Source organism: Nuphar pumila, chromosome 14, assembly GCF_984573655.1.
Source record: "Nuphar pumila chromosome 14, dmNupPumi1.hap1.1, whole genome shotgun sequence".
NCBI classification, from domain to species: domain Eukaryota; kingdom Viridiplantae; phylum Streptophyta; class Magnoliopsida; order Nymphaeales; family Nymphaeaceae; genus Nuphar; species Nuphar pumila.
This window is the reverse complement of record NC_143262.1, coordinates 70,847,394-70,872,323: the sequence shown is the minus strand read 5'-3', so window position 1 is coordinate 70,872,323 and position 24,930 is coordinate 70,847,394. Positions and strand designations below refer to the sequence as shown.

The following is a 24,930-nucleotide window of genomic DNA, read 5'->3' as shown; positions in this document are numbered from 1 at the left end:
TCGAAACATTTTTCTAAGTATTTTCAAAACAAAACAATTTTCCAAAGCATGCATAGTATTTTTCAAAGTTAAATTCATAGCACAAGCATGATTCTATATGCATTTAGGACTTAGAATAATCTCTTAGGCAAATTTGGGCAAAGCAAAGGCATAAATTCGATTCTTGGTTCAATTACCCCTGGTAAAAGTGCTAGGAACGGTTGAATCTCGTACCGACGAGCGAGCCCCGTCTCCCAGTTTTCTCGCATTTTCAAAAAATCGTGGCAAGTTATTTTCAAAAATCTTTTTCCAAAGGTCAAGTGGACCTTGCGAGAATTCTCCTTCCCTAAAAAGCAGAGAATTTTTTGCAATGATCACACTGGGGCAGCTATTTTTTCTTCATTTCCTCCAGGTATGTCTTCTTGGCTTTTAGATTCCAATACTTCTTTTCATATGACTCCAAACATTAATTTTCTTTACGAATGTTATATTGATTCAAAAGCTTAACTGATGAAACTTGCCTTAATATTAAAGGGATAGAAAATTTTGAAAATACAAATTAGATTTATTCTAAAATTAAACCTAAATCTTATTTTCGTTTCTCAAATCACTGACCATGATTGTAAGAACACATTCTCATCACATGATTGTTACATGCATGATCGCCAGTCGAAGGGGCTGATTGAGGAAGGCCTCTACATCATAGATTTTCTTCATTTACCAAAGAATGCATTTTGTTGTAATGTCCAAAATTTTGATGTAAACTTGCGGCATAAACTTTTAGGACATCCAAGTGTATCAAAACTTTCTCAATTTTCAAATTTGGGAAATTTTTGTAATGTTGAAGTTTTTCATTGTATTGATTACATCCTTGGTAAAATGAAAAGTTTACATTTTAGACAAAAAACGTGTATCTTCTAAGCGTTTTGAATTAATACATTCAGATGTTTGGGGTCCCACACCAATTACTATGTTATCTTTGTGAATGACTTTTCAAGATATACTTAGATTTATTTTCTTAGGCATAAATCGAATGTGTTTAACACTTTCAAAACCTTTCATAATCTTGTAAAGAATATGTTAGAAAACGTTATTTGTATCTTTCGCTAGGATTCAAGGAGAAAAATTTTATCAATTGAATTTAAAAATTATTTAGACACAAATGGGATTACTCACCAAAGATCTTGACCACACACACCTCAATTAAATGGACTTGCAGAACGAAAACATAGACATATCATTGAGATCACAAGGACATTACTTATTTCAAACAATTTACCAAAAAAAAATTGGGTCGAAGTTGTGTTAACCATTGTTTACCTAATTAATAAGATGCCTTCAATTTCTCTAAAAAATATTTCACCTATTGAAAAGCTTTTTAAAATAACCCCATATTACAATAGGTTTAGAACCCTTGGTTGCAAATGTTTTGTCTTGAATGACAGGTGACAAACTCTCCCCTAATGATTTCTTGGGCTATGTTGAAAATCAAAAGGGGTATAGATGTTTTGATCCCAAAACTGATAAATTATGTCTCAAGAAATGTTACTTTCATTGAAAAGGCATCTTATTATGATTTGTAAAAGCCTAAGAAAGAAACTGTGTACTCTTTCTTGTTTGATTTTCTGTTTAAAAATATAGATTGTGATGTTAGTAATGAATAGACATTGATAATGTTGATGATTCTATTGTGGAGAATATCAATAATGATGAAGTCAATATTGAAGAATCTCAATATAAGTGCTAGATGTGGTCACGAGAAGCCTCAATGTGCTTTAAAAAAATATATGAACCAATCTATGGAAGCTACCAGTGTTAGATGATCTACTGGGGTCACTAGATCACCTACAAAATTTGTTATGAATCCTTCTCACCCAAATATAGAGTTTGCTTTGCCTTAATTCACTCGTACATTGAACCAAACACATACTATCAAGATAAAGAGTACCCAAAATGGATTGAGGCCATGAAAACTAAGTTAAATGCTTTAGAAAGGGCAAAGACATGGGATATTCAAGACTTACCTCTAGGCAAAAAACATATAGGATGTAGGTGGGTGTACAAAGTTAAAACCAGGAGTGACGGAATCCTAGAAAGATATAAAACTAGGCTAGTGGCTAAGAGGTATTCTCAAGGGTATGGGAGTAAATTATGAGAAAACATTTGCACCTGTAGCACATCAAACTACTTAATAGACCTTAATAGTCAGCCTCCACTAAGAATTGGCCTATTTACCAAATGGATGTTAAAAACACATTTCTAAATGGTGACTTAAAGAAGGAGATTTACATGGAGGTTCCACCAGGTTTGAACATCTCTAAGGATAAGATATTATACTTGCATAAGGCATTGTATGGCTTGAAACATGAGCTTAAAGCCTGATATGATAGATTTAGTGGCTTAATGATAATGCTTAGTTTTAAATCATGTTATACTGTTATTGCTTCGTTTGTTAAGAACTCCAATGCACATAATGTTATTTTGTTATTATACGTAGATGATATGATCATCACTTGAGAAGACAAGAAGGGAGTGAATGATATTAAATTAGTTCTTAAGAAAAGTGTGCCCCCAAGCAAGGTGCAACACACTTTGCTGCAATGTGCATGTATAAAGCGCATGATGGTATGGGGCGTGCGCCTCATACGCAGTGAGGCACACTTTTTATGTGAGGCATGCCTCATGCATGAGGTGCACGCCTCGTATATAAGGTGGTAAACTGGGGTCAAACGCCCATTCGACCACCTTATTGTTATAAAAAAACATATTTTTTTTTATAAAAAACGTGAAAATGGAAGATCAGAAGGGTTAGCGCATTGTCTCCCCTTCTCACCTCTTGCATGAGGCGCACGCCTCGTATATAAGGTGGTAAACTGGGGTCAAACGCCCCATTCGACCACCTTATTGTTATAAAAAAACAGAATTTTTTTTTTATAAAAAACGTGAAAAGGAAAGATCAGAAGGGTTAGGGCATTGTCTCCCCTTCTCACCTCTTCTACCTAGCTTCCACCGGCGACCAACCGACTGATGGTACTCTCTCTCTCTCTCTCTTTGTTCTGGCAAGATTTTCTGGTGACTAACGGTACTCTCTCTCTCTCTCTGTGTGTTCAAACGAGATTTTCCGGCGACTGACTGGAAAATCTAGATGGTGGTTCATTCTTCTTTTTCTTTTTTACCTTTTTTCTTCTTTTTCCCCTTTCTTCTGTTGCCTACAGATTGTATGGTACTCAATACATGTTCTTGTTCCTTAGTGTCCCTGCCATAACTTATGCATGCTCTAGTTAATGCAAGTCATGATTTTCACCAATTTGTCATGCATGTTATATCCTTTTCCAATGTGATGCTTTTTGGTTTTTGGTTTTCAATGTTTGGGTTTATTTTTTATGTTGTTTATTTTTTCCCTTGATGCTTTCCTGTTTGTGACATTTGCAAGAATCATTGATCTGACTTCATTTTGAGAAGAAAAACTTACTCAGTTTGTCTGCTTGAGGTTATTGTAATTGATAACTATTTCAAATTCCCTTTAGGGACTGTTTGGATGACATATACCAAAACTTGGTTTTTCAAAAAACTAATCTTGTTTAACATTTTGTATGGGAAAACCTAGTAAAATAGGTTTATTCTTTTCATTGTTTTAGGCATTGTCTGGCCACCAACAGGTGGCAGGTGACCACAGTTGTTGCTCATGTTGAACAGCTAGACTCCAGCCATTTCTGGCTGTAGGATGGCTGGAAAAAGAAGCAAGAGCAGAAAAAGTAGAAAACCTTTGTTTTCTGATGACCCAGCTGCTGGAAGACAGCCTGCCTTAGTACCATCCACACTGGAAGGCACCAACTGGCCGTGTTCTGGCCATAGTTGACAAACCCGGCGAGTCGACTCGGGAATAGACCGAATCAACCCAGATAGGACCCCAACTGGGTCACGATTCAGGACTGCCGATCTAACCCATTAAATAAATTTTTTTATCATGTATTTTATTATTTTAATGCATAATTCTTATATAAAGTCACTTGTTATGAAACATTTAATATTGTTCAATGAAAAAAGTTAATCATGTATAATTATATGTTTTTGTAATTTAGCTATTGACATATTAGCTTGAAGCTTAGTTATTTTCATGTCTTATTCATGTGCCTACTGACTCGTCCGAGTCAACAAGTCAACCCACTGATTTAATGACCCAGTAGGGGTTCGATCCGAGCCCGAGTCACGAGTTTGCCAACTATGGTTCTGGGCATTGGATGGCTGAAAAATGGAAGGCAATATGTTTATGTAGAATCTGTACATATTGAGCAATATGTTTCTGCCTTAATAGCACATAAATGATGCATATTTGTTTTTTGTTTTTTTATTTAGTTGATTTTTAAATAGTTTTTGCGAAGCATACACTTTACGCCTTGCTTCACGAGCGGGTCTTATGCCTCGCTATGCCTCAATGCTATTCACAACATTGGCATGGATATTTGTTATCTCAAACTAAGTTTGCTGCAGATATTATTGCTAGGTTTGAGATAACTGATAATAAAGTGGTGGAGACTCTAGAGATGATAAAGGACAAGATAAGTGATGAGGAACCATTGGAGAATCCTACTCCTTATCAACAATTAGTTGGAGTCCTTACATACTTGTTGATCACGAGACCTGACATTGCAGACGTAGTTCATAAAAGTCAGTTTCAACATGCACCTACTTCAATTCATATGGATGTTGTGCTGGGTATAGTGAGATATATCAAGAACTCAATCAACAAAGGGCTTTTCTTATCCTCTACCTCGCCTTTAAATCTAATTGCATATACTGATTCTGACTAGGGGGTGATCCAAATAACTCTCTCAACCATTGGTTTTTGTGTTTTTGTAGGTGACTCCTTAGTTTCGTGGAAGTGTAAAAGGCAACATAATGTATCTATATCATCAACCAAAGCGGAATATCGCACTATGACTTCTACCACTTTGGAACTTGTGTGGCTGAGACAACTATTTAAAGACATGGAACTTCATTTGATGGAACAGTTAAGATTAACGTAATATAAGTATATATACATATATATATATTGTTTAATATATATATAATAATAATATATATAATATAATAACATATAGAATATATATGTGGGAGACAAGTCAAACTAGCTTTGACTCGCTCCAAACGGCTAGAACTCTAGCCGTTGGGAGCTAGTCAAAGTAGCTTGACTGGTTCTCAACAGCTAGAATTCTAGCCGTTGGGAGCTCTCTCCCACATATGAAGGCTTTCCCTCTTTTCACTTCTTCTCTCCTTCTCTTCTCTACCTTTCTTTATAAATATGGGTGGGTGGGTGATGGGTAGTATTACAGTTGTGTATTATTTTTCTTTGAGTGCATTATAGTGAGGTTTTAATGTATTTTTATTTTGTGTTTCTTTTAATGTCCATTATAAATAAAATTATTTATTTACATTTGATATGTGCCTTTTAATTCTTAAGTTTGTTGTTTAAATGTATAATGTTTTGAGTTTTGGAGATCATCATGGAGTGCATTGGAATCTGCACCATTTCGTGACATGGTATCAGAATGAGGCATTGGTCTTGGAAAGGATTCATATTAATAAATGAAATGGATTCAAAGAATTCACATTCCGGTATGTATCTTTGGCTTCTTGTTTTTTATATGTATGATAAGTTTTAAAAATGAGTTATATTAAAAATAAATATCTTTATGAAGTATGTGAAAATTATGGTGTTTTGATATGTCTTAGATTATAGATATGCGTAGTGAAAATCTATATTTTGCATATGCTTTTAGACACTCATTTCATTTGATCAAAAATATTTATTTTTGGATTGTGCCTTATTGTGTATCCTCTTGTGTAGTTTGTGATTGTTTTCTTTTAGAACACGTCTTTTTGGTTCCCTTTGTGGGTATTGTGAGTGTGTTCTCTAGAGAACACCTATATAGTTATCCACTCAAGTTGAATATATGGCATCTTATAATATTATGTGTTTTAAAAAATACTAAAATTTATATTTTTTGACATATGTATGGACTCTTTGAAATTTTTTAATATATTATGATATGATCAAGCATAATCTTTTATCGTGATCTATTTTTAATGCGGCCTTTTTTAATATGTTATATATTTGAGCAATATTGCTCTATTAAGTAAAGATTATTTTCAAATGACATGTGTTTGATTAAGATTTTCTTTTTTTATATGCCCTTATTATTGAAAGGCATAAACATGACTTGTTATCGTATAAAAAATGTGATTTCTCTCTTGCGTATTGATATTCTACAACATGCTTATTAAAAAATGTTTCATTATAAGAAAAATCTCTTGTTTAGTGTGATCATATATATGTGGATCTATATAGCTCTTTGGGAATCTCCATTTGATTATCTTCAATTGCTTCATAATAAGCTTATAATTTAGCTCTAACTTCTTAGTCATATGTGTTCTAGTCTCTTTAATGAGATTTATTAATCTTTTATATAAGATTTACTTAGTACACTTGGTTCTCATTGATGGATTTATGATCTTTTGGGAAATTCTCAAACTTTATAATTCTGCCACCTCTATGAAGAGTGCTTATATTAGGCATGACTCGTTATTTGCTTATTCAAGATTATGAACATTGTCATGAGACATCTTGTATTGCATATAATTGCATTCATTGACATATTGTTGTGCATATGATTGCACTGATTTTTATACTAATGTTTTTACCTAACTTTTTTGGATTTGACTTAAAACTTGTCTTTTCAAATTAGATATTTGATATGAACTCACCTATTTAGAAATTGAATTATGTGAGTATCTATTGCCTTTTTTATGGCATTTTGATTTGTCCATCACAAAATTTTACATGATCCATCATTTATCTTGGCCTTGTTGTTGGGTCAAGGTTAGCCGTTGAGGTGAGTTGTGTATGCACCTCATGTCATCTTATCAATCTACAATTATCAAAGTTTATGTGTGTCGTGTTGACCCCAATCTTGGATCTAATTGATAATTGATTGGCCTCTGAATCCATATATGCTTTTGTTGATTCAAAGATGTTTGTTGAGGTGAGTTGTGTGCACCTCATTTTATGTCAATTTAGATTGTCAATTTATGATTTGACTCTAATTAAAAGTTGTTTGATCTCTGGATCTAAGTATGGTGTTTCACTCATTTGTTATAAGGCCATTATTATCTGTGATGGCTATCTATTTTTGAAACTATGGTGTTTCGAAAGATTGTTAAAATTGATATTTTTATTGATGACATTAGTGTGTTTCCATTACAAGCCTTCTTACCTCGGGTGGCTTCTCCTTTTTATGCTTCTTATCTAAGTGTCATTATATGTAGACAAGAGACGTTTATTCACACCTTCGTGTGTGTTTTTAGCCCATTGTTGACATTATACTCTTGATCTAGTTGCTGATACACTTGTTTTTTGAATGTCATTATATGTAGACAAGAGATGTTTATTCACACCTTCGTGTGTGATTTTAGTTCATTGTTGGCATTATACTCTTAATCTAGTCGTTGATACACTTGTTTTTAAGTGTCATTATATGTAGACAAGAGATGTTTATACACTTATTTTTTATTGTCATTATATGTACACAAGAGATGTTTATTCACACCTTCGTGTGTGATTTTATCCCTTCGTTGGCATTATATTCTTGTTCTAGTTGTTGATCCACTTGTTTTTAAGTGTCATTATATGTAGACAAGAGAGGTTTATACACACTTTCGTATGTGTCTTTGGAATTTTAATGGCATGATGATTATGTTGTTGCTCTAGTCGCCGATACACTTGATATTTGAGATTTGGATGCCTAAAAGATGATTGTTTGTGGTGGTTAAATCAATGTTTTTAATTTGCAAAATTCATTCATTATGATGTATGAGATTTTTTAAAATCTATTCGTAATTTGTCTAAACTCATTTTCTCTTTTATGAGAAATGGTTGTTAAAATATTTTCATGCATTTTGCATTGTATATGCTATAGTTGCATGAGTTATCCCATGATTAATTTGTCTTACAGAATTTGCATAAAGTTATGTGTTTTCCAAACATATATTCAATAAACAAATATATATATTTTTTTTTCTTATGTTGCCCTTTGTTGGCTCTGTGTATTGTCCCATATTGGACTTGTGCTTATGCACTTTTGTGCTTGTATTGTGCCTTCATATCTTTGGGTTATCAATGCTTGGACTTATATGTGCTTTTGCACTTTGTTTTTTGTAAATTCAATATATTTCATTACATGCATTTCCAAGCATTTCATTAGTAAAATATGGTACGTGTGCCTATAGTCGCTATTATGTGCATTTGATTGCTTTTGAGTGCTTGGGCACTTATATTGTATTTGTTTGATTCTTCATTGGGATTCATTTATTTTTTGCTTATTTTCAAGCATGTGCTCTTGAAAGATTGTTTATTGATTATTGGTTCATACGTGAATTCTTCATTGGTTTTAAATTATTACATAGTTCATTCATATATGCATTAGTTGTTAGTTTAAATATTGCTTCTTATTGATCTGTGCCTATTTATATCTTCCGTTGTGTCCAGATGATTTGTTATTAAGTTATTCCTTCATAGTATAAATAACGATGAAAATCTATGATTGTTATACATTAATGTCTTTTGTGATAAATAAATATGTGCATGATTTTCATTGTTTGTGTCTCTCTTAATATTATTCTATTATGGTCAAGTTTGTCAATTTGTAGTTAATGACTGTTTAAATTTTTTGCTTTAAATGATTTTGAAAAATGTTAAATTGACTTATTTTGTACATATCTTATGTTTGTGTGTTTGGCCATCCTCTCTCCATAATATATATATAGTTATTTCTTGTTAGATTGCTCTTGTTTTGCGCTCTTTATAGGTTCTTCAAATATTGGCGGTATGATTGATTTTAAAAGACATTTCGAGAATATCAAGGCTTGATGATATTGAAGATCCTTTATATAATGAAGCATATAATTGAGCACCCCTTGAAGAGGCGCCAAATGAAAAAACTTGATGAAGTCTACGAAGACATCTTGTGTAATGGGTTTCTTCTTTTGTAATTTCAAACTCACAACGAGCCACTGTAAGTTTGAGGGAGGGTGTTAAGATTAATGTAATATAAGTATATATATACATATATTGTTCAATATATATTGTCATAATAATATATATAAAATAATAATATATATTATATATATCATAAATATATATATATGGGAGACAAGTAAAACTAGCTTTGACTTGCTCCCAACAGCTAGAACTCTAGTCGTTGAGAGCTAGTCAAAGTAGCTTGACTTGCTCTCAACGGCTAGAATTCTAGCCGTTGGGAGCTCTCTCCCACGTATGAAGGCTTTCCCTCTTTTTCACTTCTCTCTTTCTCTTCTCTACCTTTTTCTATAAATATGGGTGGGTGGGTGCCTTTGTAAAATGAGAATGATGGGTAGTATTAGGGTTGTATATTATTTTCTTTGAGTGCATTGTAGTGAGGCTTTAATGTATTTTTATTTTGTACTTTTTTAATGTTCATTATGAATAAAATTATATATTTACATTTGATGTGTCATTTAATTCTTAAGTTTGTTGTTTAAATGTATAATGTTTTGAGTCTTGGAGATCATCATGGAGTATTGGAATCCACACCATTTCATGACAGGACCCTTCTAAGTTTTGTTGTGACAACAAGAGTACAATTTATATCGTGAGCAATCATATATTTTATGAAACAACAAAGCATATAGAAATGGATCGTCATTATGTTCGTGAAGAGTTCTTGAAGAGGACTATTTTTCTATCATATTTGAACTCGAAGCATTAATTAGGATACTTCTTTACCAAGGCTCTTCCTTCTCTTAGATTTAATTTTCTCCTTAGCAAACTTTTGGTTGTGACACTGTAAGTTTGAGGAGTGCTAAATATTGTAATTTTCTCATATGTATATATATTATGTCTATAAATATATGTATATACATATATCATATATGTAGGTATACACATAGTAAATATAGTAATAGTAGAATGTATTTAGGGCTTAATGTATTTTTTTATTTTTTCTTGTTTATTTTGTATTTCAATTGCAAGGACAGACTAGCCTAGCCGTTAGACTAGTCTAAAGCTAACTCTTTGGCCCTTATGTATATAAAATAATTGTTTTTAAGTGCTCTCTCTCTCTCTCTTTGTGATTCTTGCGAGTGTTTTGTTGTACTCAGTTTTAAAACCCGGTGACTCGCTACTTGGCTCGTCCTTGAGTGACTTATGACTCAGTTGGGTCAACTCGATGACTCTGTCGGGTCATGTTAAGTTTATATTTTATATAAAATATATAAATATATATATAATATGTATATTTTATAGTATGTTATCAATATATTATATATAATATGCTTAAGATATTTTTTATAATATGTTTAATGTATAATATTATTAATGCATGTATAACCATGTTACTAACAGAGAATTTCATGTTTTTCAGAAACATGATATGTATAATGTATTGACAAATTTGTGCCTTAATTGAAATCTAGAATTATGTTTTTAACGAAACATGTACTTGGATAACCATGATATATAAAAACAAAAAAAGAACATAATACAGACACATGCTTACACAAAATTCATAAAATGCCTTAACAGAATCATGTTTTTACACTTTTACCAAAACATGCATTTAAATTTCATAGAAACATAGAAACAGAAAATTCAGAAATATGGTTATATATATTTTAACACAAAATTCATAATATATATCTTCTCTCTCACTCAGCCAAAAAAGAAGAAGAGGAGACAAGGAAAAAAAGAAGAAAATAAGAAAAGGGGGCAGAACAGGGGAGACATGAGAAAAAAGAAGAGGAACAGGAAGAAAAAGAAAAGGGGACAACAGAGAGGAGACAAGAGAAAAAGAGAAGAAAAGAGAGGGGTGAAAAGAGGGGTGAGTCTGGTGGCAGGTGAGGAAAAGGAGGAGAAAGAGAAGGGAAAAGCTGAGAGAGAGAGAGGCGTACCTAGCACCTGAGATGCAAAGATACACCTTGCAAACACCGGAGGGAGGAAGAAGGCATTGTTGCCACCGGAGGGAGTAGGAATGGATGGAAGGGTTCGCTTGGGATGAAAAGCCCCAAAAAAGGGGCAGAAACCCTAATGTCGGGTTTCCTCGACCATTTTAAAGGGGCAAGTTTAAAAAAAAACTTAATTTTTTTTGTTAGTTACAGTCAGCCAGAGCCATAGTGACAAAAGTTTAAAATGGCAAAATATCAGCAATGAAAAACTCAGAAGATTTTGAATTTTTTCATAAATCTTGTATTTTTTCGACAAAATCTTAGCAATAAAAATTAAATTAAAAAATATAAAAAATATTTTTATAAGAAAATATAAATAAAATACATTTAAAAATAAAAAACTCGGGGGTTTTCATGATAAATATTTGTTAAAAATGTAAATCTTGTGATATTTGTCACACTTTGAAAATCTTGAGAGAAATTGTCGTTTTAAACTTTCAAGCAATTTCTCGCGATATTATCACGAGATTTTTATAAATCTTGCGATATTTGTCACAGAGGTCAGAACAAGACTCAGTCGAGTCCTCATTGCCTCAGTTGACTTCCCCGAGTCTCAGCCGAATTTGTGCTCAGAACGAGTTTGTCACTTGGGTTGACCCAGTAACTGGGCGATCTGGTATGAGTCAACGAGTTGACCCAACGAGTTTTCAAACCATGTGATGCACTTTAAGTTAATAAAATAATTATTTTTAAAGTGCTCTCTCTCTCTTTTTGTGATTCTTGTGAGTGTTTTGTTGCACTTGTATTTGAGCTCCTATCTATGCACATTGTGTGTGTATAATATATATATTGTTAAAAGTAATATTCATATGTCTTGAGGTGGTCATACGTAATTAAGCATAATTACATATGCTTACTTGTAATTGTGTTACACCTAATCACCTCTTTAAATAGGTGATTAGGGTTAATGAATCGAGAACTCTCTCTCTCCTTGAAATCGAGCATAGGGCTGAAAGAAAGTAACATGGTATCAGAGCAGGTCTCCCTTCTGAGATGACGCTGCTGCCGCCGAACATGAAGAAGGACTGGATGCCGTAGATGGGGCGACGCAGTTGAAGAAAAAAAAAATTGTGCTGCCGTGGTCGTGTTTTTTTTAGGTCATTTTCCTATCGTGATCGTGTGCTGGTGTTGATCGTGGAGAAGCTGCTGAAACAGTGATCGTGTCGTGTGCTGGTGTTGATCGTGGATCGTGTTTTTTTCTGGCGTGGAGGTCACTTACCGATCGTGATCGTGTGCTGGTGTTGATCGTTGAGAAGCTGCTGCAATCGTGAACTGATTGTGGGTTGAAGACGCTACAACTGCTGATTGTAGATTGCGTCTGTAGACCTCGACTGGACAAAAAAAAAATGATCAAGGTTAGATCGTTTTGATATCGTCTTGGGTTTAGAATTATTTTTAATGGATGCAGTTGAAATATTGCAGTCTGCGATCAGTTTTAAAAATAGGGATCAGTCACTGTTGCATGTCTGGGAACAGATCTTTGCTTTGGAAGATTAAATGGTAGTTGTTTTCAATCTCAAGTTGATAGTCGTTGTGTATCCTTTGGTGTCGTGGTAGTGATCTGATCACTATTTTGATTTGAAACAAAGTATGCAGGAGATTATTGTTTCACATAAATAGTTGGTTGGCTAAATTTTTTTGGTTGCCCCAGGTGAAAAAAAAATTTACATGGCTGAGTCACGTGCTTTAGATAATCATAAAAAAGGAGAGGTCATTGGTGAATATAAGGCCTTTGCAAATCCATTTTCATATGGATGTTCAATTAAGCTAGATGATTCGAATTATGCGAGGTGGTCTCGCACCTTCATAATGTCTATTTCCGGTCATCGGAAAAAGCATGTCTTGTTGGAATTTGAGCCCACTGAAAGAATAGGAAAATATGCCACTTGGGATGAAGACAATGACATCGTGATGTCATGGATAATGAACAGTGTACAACCACATATAGCTGATGGACTGATTTATAAAACCTCAGCTAAACAAATGTGGGACAATCTCCGTGATACATATTCTCATGAAACTAATGTGAGTCGTATTCTACAAGTTGAGCAGGAGATTTATCAGTTGCAACAAGGAGATCAAATTTTAACGCAATACTATGCCTTAGTTAAATCTGCTTTTGAGAGGCTAAATGCACAGAGACCCTTATGTTGCACCAAACAGAAGATCCATCAGGAGAAGACTATGGTTGCTCGTTTTCTTACAGGGTTGTCATCGAAATTCTCGGTTGCCAAAGTCCAAATGCTAACAAGTTCAGATGTTCCTACTCTAGCAGAATCCTATAATCGTCTGAGTAGGCTTGCCATCACTCTTCCTCAAACTCATTCTGAATCACAAGCATCTACCCTAGCAATCACCTCAAGTCGTGGAAGAGGTACTTTCTTGAGTTTTCGAGGAAGAGGTCGAGGTCGTAGCACTGGAGGTAGAGGCAGACCTCAATGTACATATTGTGGTAAAATTGGACATCTTGAAGATAGGTGTTGGGATAAGACTGGTCGTCCTCCTATTCCATCACCTAAACCGAATGCATCCAAGGCTCAAGTTGTTAATCTCGAGGCAGAGAACCACACCACCTCCTCCAGCGATTCGGTTATTCTCAGTCGTGCAGAGTATAATGAACTGATGTCTCACCAGCTTCCCAGTTTGAGTGCCCCTATGCCTGTTGCGGATGTGGCATGCTCTACAGGTGATAGCCTGAGTTATCAAAGTAGTAGATGGATTATTGATTATGGTGCCTCTAGACATTTGTGTGGGATTTCCCATAATTTTTCTAAGCTACATCCTATTGCAGAACCTCGCAATGTTATACTTGCTGATGGGAGATCTTCTCCTGTTGTAGGCCAAGGAAACATTCATATATCCCCCACACTTCAATTGACTAATGTCCTTCATGCTCCTTCATTTCCTCAGAACTTACTATCTGTTAGTCGTATTGCTAAGGAGAATAATTGTAGGGTGATATTTGATCATGTGTGTTGCATTTTTCAGGACTTGCTGACGGTGAAGCAGATTGGTGGAGGCCATGAGGAGAGTGGTGTCGATTATCTACATCAGCTGGTTGGATCCATGAATTCTGTGTCTGAGCCATCTTCCAGTACCTATCAGTGGCATCTCCGTCTTGGTCATGTTCTTTTGCCAAAGCTTCATAGACTTATTCCTCATATTTCTCCATTTGATTCATTCCAGTGTGACGCCTGTCAATTGGGCAAACATCACAGAAGCTCCTTTCCTTCTCGTCAGAGTCCATCGAGTCAAACAATGTTTGAGATTTTGCATGTTGATGTATGGGGACCTAGTAGAGTTCCTAGTCGGTCTCAGTGTCGTTATTACTTAGTTATTGTTGATGATTTTTCCAGATTGTCATGGGTTTTCTTAATAAAAGAAAGGTCTGAGGTTGCCTCCATTCTTATATCTTTAATTATTGAAATAAAGACTCAGTTTCAGTCTCTCGTCAAGATTATCCGCACAGATAATGCTCTTGAGTTCAAATCCAATGAATTGTTACAATTTTATCGAAGCCGTGGCATTCGTCCTCAAACTACTTGTGCCCATACATCTCAGCAAAATGGCATTGCTGAAAAAAAACATAGGCATCTTCTAGATGTAGCTCGCACCCTTATGTTGCAATCAAATATGCCACCCTCATACTGGGGGGACGTTGTTCTCACCGCTTGTTATCTCATTAATCGTATGCCATCTTCATCTTTGGAAGAACAAATTCCCTTGCACATTCTCTAAACTAATGCTCCTTTGTTCCCAATTGCTCCCAAAGTATTTGGATGTGTTTCCTTTGTTCATAAACTTGGACCTAACCGTGATAAATTGTCTGCCCAAGCTATCAAATGTGTATTTCTTGGATATCCGAAAAATCAAAAAGGCTACTGGTGCTATGATCCCATCTCTCGGCGAGAGTATGTTAGTGCAGATGTATCTTTCTTTGAATATGTTCCTTATTTTTCTACCACTGCATCCAGACTGCATGTTGAACATGGTGATACCTTGCCTCTTTCCATTCCTCCTTTTCCTTTGGAGTCATTTTCTAAGTCTATCTCTCATTCTCAGTCTCTCACATTTGCTCGATACCAGCATCCTCCTCTGGTGTACACTCGCAGATCACCACCTGAATCAGCACCTACACCATCGCCTTCTTCAGAAGTGAGTTCTCCTGAAAATATTACGATGTCTAATGTTGATGATGACAGACTTATTGCTCTCAAAAAAGGTAAAAGGCAATGCACATTACATCCTATCTCCAAGTTTGTTATTGAGGCACGACTTGGGGTTCACATGAGGAATTTTATCTCTGCTTTATCTGCCACTTCTGTCCCACTTAATCATCAACACACATTATTAGATCCTAAGTGGAAGCAAGCAATGCAGGTCGAGATGGATGCATTGCTCTCACGTGACACATGGGATTTGGTTGTTCCTCCCACTGATGCAGATATTGTTGGATGTAAGTGGGTCTACACCATTAAGTACAACTCGGATGGCTCAATTGAAAGGTACAAGGCCCGGTTGGTCGCTAAAGGGTATACTCAAACATATGGAGTTGACTTTTTTGAGACCTTTTCTCCAGTAGCCCATCTTGGGACTATTCGGTTGGTCATATCTGTAGCTGTCCATTATGGATGGAGTTTATGTCAGTTAGATGTGAAAAACGCCTTCTTATATGGAGATCTATCTGAGACAGTGTACATGCAGCAACCTCCCGGGTTTGAGGTTCAGAGGGAGTGTAGCAAGGTGTGCAAACTGAAGAAAGCTATATACGGTCTCAAACAAAGTCCACGTGCATGGTTTCAGAAGTTATTTGAAATTATGTTTGCATTTGGCTTCAACAGGTCATCTTCAGATCACTCCTTGTTTATCAAGAAAATCTTCGTTGGTATTGTGGTTATGGTTGTATATGTAGATGATATTATACTTACAGGGAGTAGTGCAAAGGATATCTCAGACACAAAGATTCATCTTCAGAAGCATTTTGTCACAAAAGATCTCTGTTCTCTTAGATATTTCTTGGGCATAGAAGTGGCCAGAAACAGTGAGGGGTTAGTCCTATCACAAAGAAAGTATGTACTTGATCTACTGCAGGAAACAGGGATGTTAGGCGCCAAACCAGCCAATATATCAATGGATCCTAAACTGCATATGTATGATGAAGAAGCAGAACCTATTGACAGTGGAAGTTTTAGATCCCTGGTTGGCAAACTTTTATATGTCACTGTAACACGGCCAGATATCTCCTTAGCAGTGAGTAAGATAAGCCAATTCATGGACAAACCTACTCGAGTGCATTGGCAGGCAACTATGATGATTCTCAGGTATTTGAAATCTTCTCCTGGAAAGGGATTGCTATATGAACAAGGCTCCAACCTTGATATAATTGCATACTCAGATGCAGACTATGCAGGGGCCATCGATGATAGAAAGTCCACCACATGGTTCTGCGTGTTTGTCGGAGGAAACTTAATTACTTAGAGAAGTAAGAAACATATTATGGTAGCTCGTTCTAGTGTTGAATCAGAATATAGAGCTATGACTCAAACTGTTGCTGAAATGATGTGGGTTAGGTCCATTCTAAAAGATCTACAAGTGTTGATTCCATCCCCAATGTTGATGATGTGTGATAATCGAGCAACTACCCATATAACTAACAATCCTGTTTTTCATGAGAGAACGAAACACATTGAAGTTGATTGTCACTATATACGTGACTTAGTGCAGGCGGGGCATATTTCTACTAGTCATGTGACGTCTGAAGAGCAAGTTGCAGACGTCTTCACCAAGTCTCTCGCAAGTGCAGGTTTCTCAAGATGTTGCAGCAAGCTGAGCATGATAGATATATATGCTCCAGCTTGAGGGGGAGTATTAAAAGTAATATTCATATGTCTTGAGGTGGTCATACGTAATTAAGCATAATTACGTATGCCTACTTGTAATTGTGTTACACCTAATCACCTCTTTAAATAGGTGATTAGGGATAATGAATCGAGAACTCTCTCTCTCTCTCTCTCTCTCTCTCTCTCTCTCTCTCGTCTCCTTGAAATCGAGCATAGGGCTGAAAGAAAGTAACATATATATATATATATATATAAATATATATAAATATATATATATATAAATATATATATATATATAAATATATATAGAGAGAGAGAGAGAGATGGTCCACCCATTGTCCTCCCCTTCAAAATCTGAATGTTAAATATGTTTTTTGGCAAATCTGATCATATGGATGTGATCCCCATAATTGAAAACATATGAAGACTCTTACATCAAACTTTTTCGATGTGTACAAAGGATTTTACAAAATTCTGAAAGTCAACAATTCTGAAATTATTGAAAATTTTCATATTATAAAATCTTACCTACATATCAAAAAACTTTGATAGAATGTAATTGAAAGTGCACCTCGCCTCAAGACGAGGCACCTTGTGCCTTGAGGTGCACTTAAAAAGCGTAAAGCCCCCGAGGCGCGCCTCGGGATGAGGCGTGCACCTTAGTCGAATGGGGCCCCCATTTGACCTTAAATATGAGAGGAGGCCCGATACTTAGGGCACTCTCCCCTCTTAACTCTCTCTGCCTCTCCCTCTCGTTCTCTCTCATTCTCTCTCGTCTCTCACTCTCCCTCTCCCTCTCTTTCTTTCTCGTCTCTCGCTCTCCCTCTCTATGTCTTTATCTCTCCCTATCGTTGTCTCTCTCGTCTCTCTCCCTCTCACCATCTCTCGCTCTCCTTCTCACTCTATGTCTCTCCCTCTCGTTGTTTGTTGTCTCATCTCTCCCTCTCCCTCTTTTTGTCTCTCTCTCTCTCGAAAGGAAGAAGAAAATTGCCTCTCTCTGCCGATAGGTATTCTCTGTCTTTAGAGTTAGTTCCAGTTTTTCTTTTGCTATTCTTTTTTTTTTATTTTAGTCATTCTTTTTTTTCTTTTATGTTAGCCATTCTTTTTCTTAATGCTATTGAGAATTTGATTGTTAAAGATTTTGTTACTTATTTTTTTATTAAATGCTCATATTTTATTTATTAGATACTTATAGAGATCAAGTTGTTGCATTAATGTTATTTTTACATGTTAATCTCATATTTTACGATATTTATTTGAGATTTTCTATTTCTTATTGGTTGTTGCTTCATCAATAAATCATTTTTTATTTATTTATACTTTTAGATATTTTTTTAAATTTTTTTTTTAAGTTAACAAAAAATGAGACTTACATTTACTCTAATGAAATACAAGTGCCAAAAACAATGTCACAAAGCGACTACAAGAAGGCACAATCACATAAACACAATGTCTATAATGAGCAAGATATAATATGCCCCAAAGGACAAATAAGAAACATACACAAAGGAGAAGAGAACTTGAAATAATATAGGAGCCTTTATTGAAATGCTTAAACAAACATTGAAAATAATGGGGGAGAAGTCCCCTTTAAATACACCACAAGAGGGGGACAAGGGGAGCTCCCAAAAGAGTCGTTGGGAGCTCCCCAGTCGTCACAAATGAGGGTCCCAACGATCCTTAAGGGCGCCCTTTTTTACCCCTTTAACAAACCAAAAAGAAAAGAAAAAAAATACAAAAATGTCATTAATGGACATGAATATTTACAAAAAGATGAAAAGACCAAATTGACCTTAATGGGCATTACAAAAGATATATATATTTTAATACCCCCCTTCAAACCGCCGGTGAGATCACCGAGAGTTTGCTTAGAAGAAAGTAGAAACGAGGTGATGGCAAGGCTTTGGTGAGGAAATTTGCGAGCTAATACTCTGAAGTAACATATGGTAGTTGAATAGTGCCCATAAAAAATCATCTCGAACATAATGACAGTCCATCTCGATGTGCTTTGTTCGTTCATAGAAGGTGTGATTACTAGAAATGTAGATGACACTCTTATTGTCGCAACACAACTTCGAAGGAGTAGAAATAATGACTCCCATATCCTTAAGCAAACTTTTCAACCAGACAAGTTTAGTCGTAGTTGTAGTCATCACCTTATACTCAGCTTCCGTGGAAGATAGAGACACCTTCTGTTGTTTTTTACATCTCCAAGAGATTAATGATTCTCCAAGAAAAATGCAATAGCCTGTTGTACAAATACGATCATTGGGGTTAACACCCCAATTAGAATCAGTATAAGCAATTAAATTAGGAGATGAAGAAGAAGATAAAAATAGTCCTTTGGTTATAGTTTTCTTTAAATATCTGATAATTCGCATGACGGCAGTCATGTAAATAGTAGTAGGAGCATTTTGAAATTGACTTGTACTGTGAATAGCATGAGCAATATCTGGTCTGATAATAGACAAATATGTTAGTGATTTAATCAATTGACGATAAAGAGTAGGATCTTCTAAAGGAGTTTCATCATCGACTCTCATTTTAGTGTTGATTACTTCTAGAATCTTCACTTTCTTTCTGTCAATTAAGTCAAACTCAGCAATAATATCTGATGCAAGATTTATGGCAGACAGAACATATCCCCGAGTAGAATATGCAACTTTGATCTCTAAAAAAATACCTTAGAAATCCAAGGTTAGACATATCAAAATTGCTTTCAAGAATATTTTTAATAAACTCAATGCCCTTTTTATCATTCTCAGTGATGATCATGTCATTAACATATAATAATAAAATAGTTACGTGATCATCTACCTACTTAACAAAAAGAACAACATCAGTATAACAAGAGGTAAAACCATTATCAAGAACAACTTTACTAAAGTGATCATACCAAGCTTTTAAAGCTTGTTTAAAACCATAAAGAGCTCTAATAAGTTTAAGATTTTTTTTTTTAATTTCAAGAACCGACAGGGGATCCATATAGTCTTCTTCACAAAGATTCTCATTTAAAAATGCATTTTTGATGTCTAATTGATAGATAGGTCCTTGTTTAATAGACGCTAAAGCTATTAAGGTTCTTATATTAGTCATCCTAACAACCGGAACAAAGGTTTTTTCATAATCAATTTCATATTCTTGTTCGCATCCATTAACAACCAACCTAGCTTTGTATCTTTCTAATGTCTCATCACTCTTAGTTTTAACTTTATAAACCCATCTATATCCAATAGCATTTTTTTCCTAAAGGGAGACCTACAATTGTCCAAGTGTTAGCTTTGATGAGTGCTTCTAACTCAAGTCTCATAGCATCAATCAATTGTGGATGTTGCTTAGCTTCTTTAAAATTAGAAGGCTCGTGATAGGTGTGGATCATCATTAGACAAGCTCTATAATTTAAGAAAAAAGAATCATATGACACAAATTTTTTAAGAGGTCCACTATTCTTAGAAGATCACTTGGGTAGGGATTCTTCAACTTAATCTTCTACAGAAATGTCATGAGAATATATACTGAAAGCATTTTGATGTTCATTTTTCACTCGCCGAATATACACATGTATATCATTGTGATTCTTATTGTGAGAATCATCATTTTAATGCAACAAAGCATAATTTTGATGAGAATTGTCATCACAAATAGTATTATTAAAATCTTTAAACTTATTTCTAGGCAATAAGTCAAAGAGAAAAGAATAATCAACCTCTTAGATTTTTGAAATTCAAATCCATTTTGTTCTTCAAGAAAGGTCACATTTCTTGAAACATAAAGCTTGTTATTTTTAATATCGTAACACCTATACCTCTTTTGATTTTCACCATAGCCAATAAAAGCGCATTCAAGAGCTTTTGGTGAAAGTTTATCTTGTCTTTGAAAAAGAACAAAGCATTTACAACAAAAAATTCTTAATCTTTTAAAATTCGAAGACATTTTGAACCATTTCTCAAAAGCAAAATCAATTTTTAAGGATGAGGAAGGCATCTGATTTATAAGATAAGTTGCGAAAAGAGCGTCTTCGGCCCAAAAGTTCTTTAGAACATTTTGAGACAAGAAGAATTTTTGTTGTTTCAAAAAAATGCTTATGTTTTCTTTGGGCAAAAACATTTTGTTGAGAAGTTTTAGGACAAGATCTTTGATGGATAATGTCATTTTGTTTAAGATGGTTTTGAAATTCATTTGATATGTATTCATCTCTGGAATCAAATCTAAAAAAGGATATGTTGTTTTAAAATTGATTTTGAGTAAGGATATGAAATTCTTTAAAAATAGAGAAAATAATGAATTTGTTTTTAATAAAAAAAACTCAAGTGTATCTAGTAAAATCATCAATAAAGACTGAATATCCTCCTTTAGACATAACGAGTGTTGGTCTCCGTACATCCAAATGCACTAATTCAAATGGTCGCTTGGAAATAAAGTTGCTATGTGGATAAGAAAGAGAATGTATATTTCCAAGGATACAATCCTTGCATGTAAAATTTTTTTATTACAAAAAATTTTCAAAAAAGATACAGCTTAAAAATACTAGAGTGATCAAGCCTCTTGTGCCAAGTACCAATATCTTTAAATTAGGTATGATTACAAAATGATTTGGATGGCAAAGACAAAAAACTCATGTAATAAAGGTCTCCTCTTTTATGGCCTTGCCCAATCCGCTTCTCAGACAGGAGATCCTGCATATAACAATTAGTTGGTAAAAAAGAAACACTACATCCACAATCGGTTATTTGAGAAACAGAAAAGAGATTTAAGTTAAGTTTTAGAATAATCCTAATTTTTGGAATATAAAATTCTTTACTAATTTTTTTTAAAGGTTTCTCATCCCTTCAACATCTAATGATGTTCCATTAGCCATGTAAATGAATAATTTAAAAGAATTAAGACTTAGTTTGGATAAAAGAGATGCATTTGGAGTCATATGAAAGGAGGCACCCGAATCAAGGATCCAAGAGGACATACTGGGAGTTGACGAGATCGCAACACCAAAGGTGAAAAGTATGGAAGAGTTGATTCTTATAAATTGTTGGAGAGTTTTAGTAAGTTGAGCAATGGAGTCATTTATGTCTTCATCTCTCTTTGATTCTTCACTTGAATTGCTTGGACTATCTCCAACGAAAATCACCTTCTTTTTAAGCTTAGGACAATCGGGTCTAAGGTGACTCGGTTCATTACAATGATAACAAATATTTTTTCTTCCTCTACCATTGTTATTTTTCTAAAAATGAGGAGGTTTATATGACTTTATGTTATTTTCCAGTCTAGATACTGCATGGACCTCATCAAAGTCTTTTTTTTAAGAGCCAAGCGAATTTCTTCTTGGCATAAGTCGGCAAGGATTTCACTGAGAAGAGTAAAAGCCTTATAAAGAAGGGATTCTCATAGTTGTTCAAATTCGAAACGAATCCCATAAATAAATTGAAAAAATCTTTCCCTCCATTTGCTCTTGCCTCATGGCAATAGCGTTTGCTTCTCATTGTGGTTCAAGGAGAGCAACTTCATCCCATAGAGGGGATAGAGTATCATAATAGTCTTTAATACGCATATCCCCTTGCCTTATTTCTCTTATTTTTTCTTGTAAAAAGAAATGTCTAGCAAGGTCCTTCAGAGTGTACATACCTTTCATGAACAACCACGCTTCATTTGCTTTTTTTAAATTTGGCTAGATTAGCACAAATATTGAGTTTCACATTATTCATAAACTATGTCAATATTTTGGTATGCTCGCTTTCCCAATCTTCAACTTTAGATTGGTATTCTTGAATAGCTTTGGCCTTTTCTTCATTACTCAAAGCTTTTTCTTCATTGTCCACATTCTTGGTGAGCTTCAATTGTGGTTCTGAAATGGTTCAACATATATATCTCCAAAATTTCTTACCCTTGAGGTTGTTTTCTATATCGGCCACCTACATTCTATAGATTTAAATGAAAAGTCGATCTTTGCATCTTTGTCGACCATCGTGGAAGAGTTGAAGAAGATTCCAACACCTAGTGGCTTTGATACCATGTAATGAAATACAAGTGCAAAAAACAATGTCACAAAGTGACTACAAGAAAGCACAATCACATAAACACAATGTCTCTATCGGACAAGATACAATATGTCACTAAGCGCAAACAAAAAACATACACAAGGGAGATGAGAACTTGAAATAATATAGGAGCCTTTATTGAAATGCTTAAACAAGCATTGAAAATAACGGGGGAGACGTTCCCTTTAAATACACCACAAGAGGGGGCCAAGGGAAGCTCTCAAAAGAGTAGTTGGGAGCTCCCCAACGTGACCATTGGGGAGGGTCCCAACGATTCTTAAGGGAGCCCCTTTTTACCCCTTTAACAAACAAAAAAGAAAATAAAAAAAATGTCCCTAATGGACATGAATATTTACAAAAAGATGAAAAAACCAAATTACCCTTAATGGGCATTACAAAAGATATATGTATATAACATCCATATATTTTAGCATTTACGCCCAGCTATGCCTCAACAATTTTCACAACATTGCATTGATACAGGAGTCTATTCATATGTTTTCAACCATAGAGATCAATCCATACAGTCAGATTTGCCAAAAAACATATTTAACATATAAATTTTGAAGGGTAGGACAAGGGGTGAACCATCCACCTTCTCATATATATATATATATATATATATATATATATATATATATATATATATATATATCGTGATATTATAGGTTTGGTGATAAATCTCAGGAAAATCTTTGGGCTTTAAAAAAATTAAAATAAATTTAAAAATAACAAAAATAAGTAAGAAAATATCAAGTTTAGATAATAAAATACATATATAATAAAACAAATAAGTAGAAATGCAAAATAAAGAAGAAAAACACATTTAAGATGAAGAAAATAAATAAAAACAGTAACAATAATTGATAATATTGCGATATTATCAAATTGGCAATATTTTCAAAAATATCATGATATTTTACCTATAATATCGTTCACTAAAAAATACAATGACAATATCGCGATATTTTCACTAACCATGTTTTGGGCGCACCACAAGCAGACACGCACCTGCACGACGTGCGTCCATTTTTTTTCCACCGAAAACTGGCTTTAGCAACGCTTGCAGCCACCGCTAAAAGTCATTTTTGTGACTTTCGCACAAGATCTAAAGGTCATGACGAGAAGATGGTTAGCAGCTACCACCTTCTCTCTCTCACTATATATATATATATACTACACACGCCCTTCCACCTAAGTTTTTTTAAGTGAAAATTTCATTTCAGGCAAACCTTTTGCTCCTAATTCCAAATATTGGTTTACAAGGGCCTGCATTTATTGTTGTCCTTTAACTCAAGTTAAATCATAAGTCAAATTACAACAGTGACCATCATTAAGAGTTTAAACTATTTACTTTTTTTTACTAGGATGAATGAGTACTTTTCAATTTTCAAGGGACAATACAAGAAAACCAAAAAAGACTCACATTTTCTAATATGATGGATGTTAACCTGAGGTACCTACTTGACTTTTTCAGGAAAAGTTTAGCCCATATTTGAAATTCCAGAAATGTGAGGCCCATATTTGGAAGTTGATTGGCGTCTCGAGGAGGATTCTGAATCAACGTGGAATAAGATAGCGGGTGGCATGAGAAAGGTGGCTAAGGAGGTATTGGGTGAGTCTAAAGGCGGTGCACCGCTAGGTAAGGATACATTATGGTGGAACGAGGATGTCAAATTAGCTATTAAGGTTAAAAGAGAGTGTTATAGAAATCTAAGAGTCGTGATAATGAAAATTTGAAGAAGTATATGATAGCAAAGAAGGAAGCTAAAAAAGTAGTTCGAAACGCGAGGGATAAGGTATATAAGAAGGTTTATGACAAGTTGGATACCAAAGAGTGCGAGAAGGATATTTATAGGCTTGCAAAGATGAGAGATAGGAAATCGAGGGATCTGGGTATGGTTAGATATATCAAAGATGAAATGCAAAGGGTTTTAGTCAAAGATGTGGAGATTAAGGAGAGATGAAAAGATTATTTTGATAAGCTATTTAATGGAACTCATGCTCAGGATCTTGGAGACTTCTCCATTCCTTTTCATGAG

At 34.6% G+C, this 24,930-nt stretch overlaps 2 protein-coding genes across 2 annotated transcripts in view; one reads left to right on the top strand and one right to left on the bottom strand.

Annotated features, from left to right (window-relative positions):
- The window catches only part of LOC149816941 (uncharacterized), a 48,131-nt gene that overhangs the window by 10,047 nt on the left and 13,154 nt on the right, over positions 1 to 24,930 (bottom strand). The window lies entirely within an intron of this gene.
- Positions 4,407 to 16,494, top strand: LOC149816942 (uncharacterized). The gene is made up of 6 exons (XM_089986988.1): positions 4,407 to 4,695; positions 12,668 to 12,948; positions 13,069 to 13,938; positions 14,026 to 14,110; positions 14,789 to 15,787; positions 15,929 to 16,494. Exons 1-6 carry the CDS (start codon positions 4,407 to 4,409, stop codon positions 16,492 to 16,494), a joined length of 3,090 nt encoding a protein of 1,029 aa, XP_089843114.1.